Here is an 11,702-nt window from a genome sequence, read left to right on the forward strand (position 1 = left end):
AAAAGAATGGTACTGATTCTATTGATCTCTTTCGCTGGAAGGACAGGAGCAAGGGAGATTACGTAAATGGAAGGATAAGGATAACTAATGTGGGCTTCTTTTGCTTTGGGGCTGTCACTTAGAACACACCAACACCAGTTGTCAAATGGCGATGGGAAACAAACACCAAGATGAAGTCACACTCATACAAACACACATACATACACACACACACATATATACGACAGGCTTCTTTCAGTTTATGTCTACCAAATCGACTGACAAGGCTTTGGTCGACCCAGGGCCACACAGAAAGACTCAATCCAGAACCATATTGTAGGGAAGCAATTTTCTTGCCACACAGCCACGCCTGCACCTATATATATATATCTATATTCTTTCTTTAATAGTTCAGATTAATAAGTTTAGCAGAGAGCAATCATCATCATCACCATCATCATCAGATAATGAAAATGTCACTGATTCTCTTTCTTCCAATCCTTGTCAAATTTTTCACATTAACCTTGAGCAATGTCAAATTCATCCATTATCCACAGAGATAAAATCATAGCAGAAATCCTGCTGTAGATGTGTCTAAGGTATATTCCAGCATTTAGCATTATTTCCAAAAGAGTCACTGATTTGTCTAGTCCAAGTGAATTAATCCTTTAGCATTCAAACTAGCTATATCTGGCCCAAGTAGTTCAAACTAGCCATATCCAGCATCTCACACCTACCCTACAATGTAATTCTAAAAGTAAACAATCACATACTCTTTACTCTTTTACTTGTTTCAGTCATTTGACTGCGGCCATGCTGGAGCACCGCCTTTAATCGAGCAATCGACCCCGGGACTTATTCTTTTTGTAAGCCCAGTACTTATTCTATCGGTCTCTTTGCCAAACCGCTAAGTAACGGGGACATAAACACACCAGCATCAGTTGTCAAGCAATGCTAGGGGGACAAACACAGACACACAAACACACGCACGCATATATATATATATATATATATATACGACGGGCTTCTTTCAGTTTCCATCTACCAAATCCACTCACAAGGCTTTGGTCGGGACTGATCCCGGAACCATGTAGTTGGTAAACAAGCTACTTCAGCCACAAACACACAAAACTATGCAACCACCCACTTTTGTATCTTCCAGTCAAATGGAATCACACCCATTAAAGTATACTTGTAGCTTTGAACCTAAAGTATACTCATAGGTTTAAATAGAGTCTACTCTACTGCAACCACAAAGGCCATTTCACTGAACTGTGGATAACTCTATATTTTGATATGTTGCTTCCTACTACAGCAATACACGAGTTGTGGTTTCTTCCTATCTTCCACCTCCAGTCTTAGAGGTATTAAAATGTGCCATTCTTTCTTTGACTGAATCATGCAAGAACAATTTTATCAATCAGATAAAATTATATATCAGTTGATTGTTGGTATGCCAATGGTCAAATGATTCACCAGCAGTCAAATAATAGACCAACTGTAAAACAGTATCTAACTATCAAATGAGATACCAAGTGCTAAATGATATACCAACAGTTAAATGATAGACCAATTGTAAAAAGTGTACAAACTATCAAATAGTTAACCAATCTATGACTAATCTTATAATGAAGCATACATGATACTTGTAGAGTCACAACAGTTTAACCTTTTAGTACTCAGATTTCTTTGTCAAATGTCTTCTTTTTTTTTTTTTTTTACTTGTTTCAGTCATTTGACTGCGGCCATGCTGGAGCACCGCCTTTAGTCGAGCAAATCGACCCCGGGACATTCTTTGTAAGCCCGGTACTTATTCTATTGGTCTCTTTTGCTGAACCGCTAAGTGACGGGGATGTAAACACACCAGTATCGGTTGTCAAGCAATGCTAGGGGGACAAACACAGACACACAAACACACACACATACATATATATATATATATATATATATATATATATATACATATATACGACAGGCTTCTTTCAGTTTCTGTCTACCAAATCCACTCACAAGGCATTGGTCGGCCCGGGGCTATAGCAGAAGACACTTGCCCAAGATGCCACGCAGTGGGACTGAACCCGGAACCATGTGGTTGGTTAGCAAGCTACTTACCACATAGCCACTCCTGCGCCTATTTAGTTATTGCTTATTTAGTTACATTGTTTTGAATTAATGATGCATTATCTTGTAGATGTCAATGATATGATTGTTTATTTTTTTAGAGTGACATTGTCGGGTAGGTGTGAGAGATTGGATGTGATCAATTTTAGCATAAGATACATAGAATATTTGGCTGGTTATGGCTGGTTTAAATGTTAAAGGATTAAGTCTTGTGTAGTTTTGAAGATGTTGAGAATGTGAGTTTGAAAAAAAAGTGAGTGAAGTCACAGAGATTAAAAGGGACTATTTAAAAAAGGGACTATTTAAAAAAAAGGACTATTTAAGAACTGAATGCAGAAAGGAAGGTCCAATGAATTCTCAAAGTAAGGATAGCTTGGCAGACAATTTACAATCAGAAAAAAAGAATTTAGTTCTTATTTCTTTTGTTGTTAATTTCTTTTAAGTTGAAAATTAAATTTTCTGTTATACATCATATAGTCCCACGAAAACTAAAAGAAACTCTGTGTGTGTGTGTGCGTGTGTGTGCATACACATGTGTGTCGTCAGTAAATCAAAAATCCAAAAGAAAAGATTAGGGTCTGGTGGGACGTGTGTAAAACCAAGCACTTTATGTACACAAAACCCTAGGTAACCCTATGAACCAGCCGTAACTATCTCAACATACATACATACATACACACACACACACACACATATACACACACATACATGTGAGTATGTGTGCATTTGCTTGTATATACCTTTGTCTAGACATCACATGATGGCTATAAATGAGAATCATCATCAGCAAGCAACATTGTTCATTTCACGTTTTCTGTGAAAAATGTGATAGCTATGGGAAAATACTAACTTGTTTGGAAAGAGGTGAGGATTGACAACAGAAAGTTACATCCAGCAGTAGAAAATCTGCCTCAGTAAAACTCCATCTGACCCACGGAAGCATGGGAAAGTAGACATCAAATGATAATGATGATACTTAATTATTCCACTGTTATTCCTTTACTCTGTGTTTCAATGATTGGACGGCAACCATACTAGGGCATCATCTTGGAGGGTTTAGTCAAACAAATAAATCCCAGTGCTTTTCCTTCACAAATCTAGTATATATTCTATCAACCTCTTTTTACCAAACCACTAAGCTACAAAGACATAAACAAACTTACACCAGTGATCAAGCAGTGAGAGGACAAATACAGAGATGCACATGCACAACAGGCTTCCACACAGTTTCTGTCAGCTTGGGGCTATAATAGAAGACACTTGCTCAAGTTGATACACAATGTGATTGAACCCAAAACTATGCAGTTGTAAAGCCAGCTCCTTAACCACACAGCTCATACTTGCACCTATGTTATCTTGAAAAAAATATATATATAGGTTGCTTAGCCACATACCGAAAAAATTAGAAACAGCAGTCATAGACTGTTTATTTCTATTTTCTACAAATAGGCTAAGCAACCTGTTGCCTGCCCCTTCTATTTATATACAATATATATATACTGAACTTTATAGAAGTTCCTACCGTTAGTGGTTATATTTACATGCCGAAATCTACCAGTAAATGTCGGTTTTTTAAAAACCATCAAAGAAATTATTTACTCTTATTATTATATATATATATATATTATATATATATATATATATATATATATATATATATATATATATATATATATATTGGTAAAAACGGTAAGATAAAAAAAGAAAGAAAGGGACCTCAATATTATGTAAATAGAGGAATTTATCTGTAAATATAATATGTGACAATTATTCGGTAGCCAAAATAAAACTCTGAGTTTCGGATGCCGAGGTGGAAATCCACACCACCATCTCTTCAGTTATCCGGCCATTGGAAAAACGCTATCGTTTTTCCGATGGCTGGATAACTGCCACCTCGGCCACGTTCGATAGCTGGATAACTGCCACCTCGGCATCCGAAACTCAGAGTTTTATCTTGGCTACCGAATAATTGTCACATATTATATTTACAGATATATATATATATATATATATATATATAATATATATATATATATATATATCATACACCTTTTGTAAACAGAAACAGTGAAGAGAAGTGGAAAAGATGAACATTATTACTGGGAACTATTATCTGTTAAAATAAATGATATTAGAGAAAGAAAATGTTAATATAAATTTACACCATATTTTCCAGAATACAAATTGAATTTTTCAGACCAAAATTTGCAGCCAAAATAAATGTTAAGTTGCTTTATATACAAAGATCACTCTATCATGAACTCCTCAGTATATCGCGGGTTTCTGTGGCTGACAGGTATACTCTTTTACTCGTTTCAGTCATTTGACTGTGGCCATGCTGGAGCACCACCTTTAGTCAAGCAAATCGACCCCAGGACTTATTCTTTGTAAGCCCAGTACTTATTCTATCGGTCTCTTTTGCCGAACCGCTAAGTGACGGGGACGTAAACACACCAGCATCGGTTGTCAAGCAATGCTAGGGGGACAACCACAGACACACAAACATATACACACATATATATACATATATACGACAGGCTTCTTTCAGTTTCCGTCTACCAAATCCACTCACAAGGCTTTGGTCAGCCCGAGGCTATAGCAGAAGACACTTGCCCAAGATGCCACGCAGTGGGACTGAACCCGGAACCATGTGGTTGGTAAGCAAGCTACTTACCACACAGCCACTCCTGCGCCTATATTTATATCTTTTTAGATTTTAATTATTTCTGTCGGAGGTTTTGGAACATAACACCCACAATAGTCAAGGAATTACTACACATCGATTTGTATGCTGGAAAATATGGTATATATTCAAAAGTAAAATTCTTACATTTTGTCATAATAGATTGACAGCTTTTACAATATTCCAAAATATTGCTGCGAAAGAAAAATATATCATAAAACAATTGTTGTAAAACTTCAGACTGGTTCCTTAATATTTAACAAGTATTCGGAAAAACAGTTTGACATAGAATGTGACAGATGTAATATTATGAATATTATAGGCAAAAGAAAATTAAACTGATACTATAAGCAGGGAAAGATAGAAAACTATAAGAAACTTACCTATTGCCATATAATAAAAGCCTCCAACAGTGATAATGATGATAGCAGCTATCTTGGTAATTGTTAGAACATTCTGAATCTTAGTTGCAAATTTCACACTGGTGGCATTGATGAAAGCAATAAATACTGTTTAAAAATAAAGAGAAAAGAAAATACTAAAATAGAAATATTAAGTAAAAAATATTGACACTAATTAAAGAAATTTTTAGTAGTTTTTTCAGCTTAACTCTTTGGCATTTAAACTGGCTATCATCATCATCATGGTTTAACGTCGGCCACGTTCGGATGGTGCTTTTTATGTGCCACCGGCACTGGAGCCAGTCAAGGCAGTGCTGGCATCGGCCACGTTCGGATGGTGCTTTTTATGCGCCACCGGCACAGAAGCCAGTCGAGGCGGCGTTGGCAACAGCCACGTATATCCAATCCAAATATTCTATCTGTATAATGTTCAAACCAACCAGATCTGACCTATCGTATCTATCCTACAATATTGTTCCAAAAATAAAGAATCACATCATTGAAATCTTGAAGCTGAGATAATGTATCATCAATTCACAACAGGTTTGATAATTTTAGACCAGTTATTCTCCTTCTTTTGTAGCTCAGTGCTCCACTCCACAGTTTGCGAATTCCCCTTTTCTTTGTTTACACAAAAAGTCAAAAATATTTTAATCAACAAAAGCTAGTTTTGTATGGCAGTTTATTATTACTCTCTCTTTCTCTTTTACTTGTTTCAGTCATTTGACTGCGGCCATACTGGAGCACCACCTTTAATCGAGCAACTCGACCCCGAAACTTATTCTTTTGTAAGCCCAGTACTTATTCTATCGGTCTCTTTTGCCAAACCGCTAAGTAATGGGGACATAAACACACCAGCATCAGTTGTCAAGCAATGCTAGGGGGACAAACACAGACACACACGTATATATATACATATATACGACGGGCTTCTTTCAGTTTCCGTCTACCAAATCCACTCACAAGGTTTTGGTCAGCCCGAGGCTATAGTAGAAGACACTTGCCCAAGGTGCCACGCAGTGGGACTGAACCCGGAATCATGTGGTTGGTAAAGAAGCTACTTACCACACAGCCACTCCTGTGCCTTTTCTTACACTACCTCTTCCAGTATGTGCATCTTTTGAGATACTGAGTTGATTAATTCCCCCTATATTAAATTTTTATGGAAATTATTAAAAAAAAAAAAGGTGAGGAATTATATTGTGAATTTGTTAGCTCTTTGTGTATTGTCAGTCATGTAACAAGAAAATTCTTTACGAAAATATGTTTAAATTTAAGTGATGGAATATGATCTTCGGACATTGAGTCTCACAGAGGTGATGACAAGTGACTGAAACTTCTGGCAAATTGTTGAGAAGACACGCCAATCTAAGTGAAATCATGGTCATGGTCGTTTTTGCACTCCATGTTAAAATTGACACTGAACTAACAGCTGTAAACAAAATTATGTGCAATTTGCTTCTAAAGTAAGCTAAAAGTAACAGCTATCAAATGTCAAAAGGAAAAAAATCATGACATTGACAAAAGTCATTCAAAAATATCGTAACTCTATCTATTTGCAAGAAACGAAATTACTTTCTTGCCAACCCAATAGTTTGACTTTCAAGTAGCAATTGACATTCTCTTCAACTTAATCTTTTTTTTAAAGGTATAGTGATTCATATGGAACAAAGAAACTGTATATAATCTAAAACTTGATTATAGAGAAAATTTTGAATTGCCTCCATAAATAAGTTCTTTGTATCACGTATATTTAATTTGATCTGATTTAATTTCATTTAGTGGCAAGCTGTTGTGCAAAATATCAGATCACAAACTCATAGTCCAACTATGACTAAGATGGAAAAACTACAATTTGATCAACTCATAGGCCTCGGATTCTCATTTCAAATTTAAACCTAAGATCAGGAAGAGATTAATCACACAGTAATTTTTATAACCATATTAAGTTTCTAAATCTCCTCCACACATTCATTTCTCTCTCAAAAAACCACAGAAACATAACCTAGTTAAAATATTAGTCATGCATAAATACACTCAGTTTACTTCAAACAACTTTTATAGACAGATCTTGAATAAAGATGCATAGTCAAAAATAGATGAATGCAAATGCATTATAGTTCTCTGTACAGCAGAAACAAGGCTTGGTCATATTTAAACCAAATTGACTTTAGAAATGCTGTGTAATTGACTGCAGAAATTAAATACAGCCTTGCTTGAAAAGTTCTAAATGCAGGATTAAATTCTAAACAATAACATAACCAAAATTTAATCAATAAGATTCTTTTCCGAAACACCTTTCCTTAAGCAGCCCACTCAACCCCATACCTAAACATGACTTTATCTCAACAGGCAAAAAATGCATCGCAGTCCAATGATGTCTTAGCTGGCCAAAATTTCAAAGTCTGTCAACAACAACCCTGTATATGAATAATAAATAATACATATAGTAACAGACCAAGGAAAGAAGTTTCTTCAAAGAGCTGTGTAAAACACCCAATTCACTGGTACATCAGTTGAATATCACGTATATGTACATATGTATGGTTGCATATTTATGTGGGTCTACATGCGAGTGTTTCATGCAAGTGTGAGTGAGCATATGCATATATAGCATGTATGCATTTTAAATGTGTATTTGAATATGGATGGAAGCACTCCGTCGGTTACGACAACGAGGGTTCCAGTTGATCCGAATCAACGGAACAGCCTGCTCGTGAAATTAACGTGCAAGTGGCTGAGCACTCCACAGACACGTGCACCCTTAACGTAGTTCTCGGGGATATTCAGCGTGACACAGAGAGTGACAAGGCCAGCCCTTTGAAATACAGGTACAACAGAAACAGGAAGAGTGAGAGAAAGTTGTGGTGAAAGAGTACAGCAGGGATCACCACCATCCCTGCCGGAGCCTCGAGGAGCTTTAGGTGTTTTCGCTCAATAAACACTCACAACGCCCGGTCTGGGAATCGAAACCGCGATCCTATGACCGCGAGTCCACTGCCCTAACCACTGGGCCATTGCGCCTCCATTTGAATATAATTGTGCACGTATGAGTATGTGCGCGTGTGTGTACACACATGTGCGGATATGCATATGTGTACATCATGTGCGTGTGTGCACGGGTATGTATATATATATGTACATGTGTATGGTTGCCTATGTATGTAGGTGTCCATGCATGTGTTTCACACGAGTGTGAGTGAGCATACACATATATAGCAAGTGCATATTTTTAGACGTGTATTTAAATATAATTGTACATGTATGGGTATGTGCACTTGTGTGTGCACATGTGTGCGGATATGTATATGTGTACATACATGATTGCATATATATGTGCATTTATTGGCATATGTGTGTGGGTGCACATGTATGTGTTCCATGCAAGTGTGAGTAAGCATATACATATAGGCACATGTACGTGGGTGTGCATGCATGCATGTATATGTATGTACATGCGCACATACACAATTGCTAAGAGCATTTTTACTTCTTTACTTTTTGCTTCCGACCCTTCAGTTTTTTTCCCTTTATTTAACGGTCATTCAAATCGGTCTTTTGTCTTAATAACAGTCAATTACATAGTAATTTCCCTTTGTTTAACGGTAATTTCCATAGCATTTTTCAACTGCCTCGATAACTGACAATGTAAGAGTGTATATATATGTATGTGTGTGTGTGTATTACACTGTTATTATTGAGAGCCTCCTCTAATATGTGGCATTTGGTGAATAAGGGAATTTGATGTTGCTACCCTCATTTGCACCTCTTACAGCAAGGTAGGTTCATCTGAGACTCTCGACAGGAAGAGGTCCAGTTCTGGTTTGAAAACAGCTACATCCATTTTGTGTAGGTCTCTCAGGCTCTTTAGGAGAATATCAAAAAGCAGTAGGGCTCTGAAATCCAGGCTGTTGCAGTAACTTGCCCTGAAGCGTGATGGCATTGATGGGATCTTTGGCACTGCACAGTGTCGACCAGTTCTGGCATGGTGTACCTTTCAATGCCAAAATTTGGCACAATTCCTTCCAGGATCTTCCAGATGCATATTACTGCTTCCCCTCCTGCCTTCACTCCAGGGAGTAGAGTCTTAGCTATTTCAGCCTTTCCCAGTAGCTGAGCTGTTACAATGAGACGATCTACTTTATGAAGCTTCACTGGATTGCTTCAAGATCTGCTGTTAATTTTACACTGTTGGGTGGCCATAGCTGGAACTAGCAGTCCAGGCAGCTGAGGACGAATGTCCTCCAGAGGACCATCATAGATTCCTTCTCTCGGGTTCTGAATGTTCTTAGGATCCATCCAGTCAGACGTCTGCACTTTGTTGCCATCCTGATAATGTGCACTTGGAAAGAGGTATCATCATTCATGTCGATACCCAGGTTCCTCACTGATTTAGCCTCTGGGATTGCAGGTGAGCAATATCACTGGGCTTCTGTATAGGAGAGAAATGTGTCCACATGGATGATGGTGCACTTGCGCTTAATGATTCTGCAAAGAAAGAGGTTTGGAGATGCCTTTGTGAAAGACTTTTGAACGTGGAGAATAAATGGGAGGAGGAAAGTCTGCCAAAGGTTGACCCAATTGAGGGACCAGCTACCAGAATCAACAGTACCATGGTAGTTAAAGCAATTAAGGATATGAAGACTGGGAGAGCACCTGGCCCATCAGGAATCAACGCTGAGATGCTTAAAATATCAGGCAGTGTGGGTTATAGTCTTGTCACCCGCATCGTAAATCATGTAGTTCATGAAGGGGTCATACTCAATGACTTTACAAAGGTAAAGGTGACGCTTTAGCTAGAAATAACAATAGAGGTATCAAATTATTGGATCAGGTGATGATAGTTACAGACAGGGTCATAGCCTAACTAATTAGAGAAAGAGTTAGCCTAGAGGATATGCAGTTTGGTTTTGTGCCAGGCAGAAGCACAACGGATGCTATATCTTTGGTAAGGCAACTGCAGGAGAAATATTTAGCCAAAGATAAACCTCTGTACTTGGTTTCTCTTGACTTGGAAAAAGCCTTTGACAGAGTCCTCCGATCCCTTATCCGGTGGTCAATGCAGAAACCAGAGATAGACAAGTGGTTGGTAAGAGCTGTACAAGCTCTGTGCAAGGATGCTATCAGTAAGGTAAGGGCTGGCAATGAGTATAGTGAAGTCTCCCAGGTAGAAGAAGGGGTTCACCAAGGATCAGTTCTCAGCCCCCTCTTATTCATTATAATCCTCCAATAACAGAGGAATTCAAGACAGGATGCCCCTGGGTGCTCCTCAGTGCTGATGCTCTTGCTCTAACAGCCAAGTCGCTGCCAGAACTAGAGACGAAGTTTAGGGTATGGGAGGTCTAAAATCGAAGGGCCTTAGGGTTAAACTAGCAAAAGCCAAAGTCTTAGTAAGTAGGAAGGCTGACAAATCATAAACCCCTTCAGGTTCCACTAGCGAGGTTACTATGCAGCTCACAAGACTACAAACCCCGAAGGGTAGAGAGTTAGCTTTATGATTGGAGATGAAGGATTAAAGTATGAAAGGAGAGAGCAGGCTCTTATTGTAGAGGGGTTACATGGTTACTCTCATTTAGTAGAGAGATAATGGTGATAAGGTGTCTCGATAGCCCTTCAAGGTACAGGGTGAATAGAAATGAGTGGGGACAGAGGAACTAGGAGTGGGAGAGTGCATGAAAATAGGGGAGAAACAAGAGATGGGGGAATGAGAGAGGTAGACAACAACTATGAAGACTGACCAGGGCTGAAGGGTAGATGTAAGTAGGTAACGGTGGATAGTGGGTGGGGCTGAGAATTGAAGCATGAGTTGGGAGAGATAGAGGAATGATCAATGAAGCATAAATTAGGGTAAGTAAAATGATGCAGAAAAGAGCAAGGTGGGAGGAGAATATATACATATATATAAATATACAGTGGTGCCTTGTCTTAACTGAGTTTAATTCGTTCCGTGACAGAGCTCATAACTCATCATCATCATCGTTTAACGTCTGCTTTCCATGCTGGCATGGGTTGGACGATTTGACTGAGGTTTGGCAAACCAGATAGCTGCACCATACTCCAATCTGATCTGGCAGAGTTTCTACAGCTGGATGCCCTTCCTAATGCCAACCACTCTGAGAGTATAGTGGGTGCTTTTACGTGCCACCGGCACAAGGGCCAGTCAGGCGGTACTGGCAATGGCCATGCTCAAATGGTGCTTTTTATGAGCCACCTGCACAGGAGCCAGTCCAGTGGCACTGGCAACAACCTCGCTCGAATGTTTTTTTACATGCCACCAGCACAAGTGCTAGTAAGGCGATGCAGGTAACGATCACGCTCAAATGGTTATTTTTAACGTGCCATCGGCATGGAGGCCAGCTTGTTGCTCTGGCAACGATCTCAAATCACTCATATGTTAAATCACTTTTCCCCACTGAACAATACAATAGAATGTACTGCAATAAACTGGTTTTATTAAGTACTAGCAGTATCGCCCGGCGTTGCTCGGGTTTGTAAGGGAAATAACTATATAAGCATTT

At 38.6% G+C, this 11,702-nt stretch overlaps 1 protein-coding gene across 2 annotated transcripts in view; it reads right to left on the reverse strand.

Annotated features, from left to right (window-relative positions):
- The window catches only part of LOC115209687 (b(0,+)-type amino acid transporter 1), a 60,618-nt gene that overhangs the window by 20,452 nt on the left and 28,464 nt on the right, over positions 1 to 11,702 (reverse strand). For both annotated transcript variants that reach the window (XM_029778164.2, XM_036500925.1), the window contains exon 5: positions 5,167 to 5,292. In XM_029778164.2, the coding sequence (XP_029634024.1) occupies positions 5,167 to 5,292 (126 nt within the window). The remainder of the gene's footprint in view (positions 1 to 5,166; positions 5,293 to 11,702) is intronic.

This window comes from Octopus sinensis, linkage group LG3, assembly GCF_006345805.1.
Source record: "Octopus sinensis linkage group LG3, ASM634580v1, whole genome shotgun sequence".
Classification (NCBI taxonomy): Eukaryota; Metazoa; Mollusca; class Cephalopoda; order Octopoda; family Octopodidae; genus Octopus; species Octopus sinensis.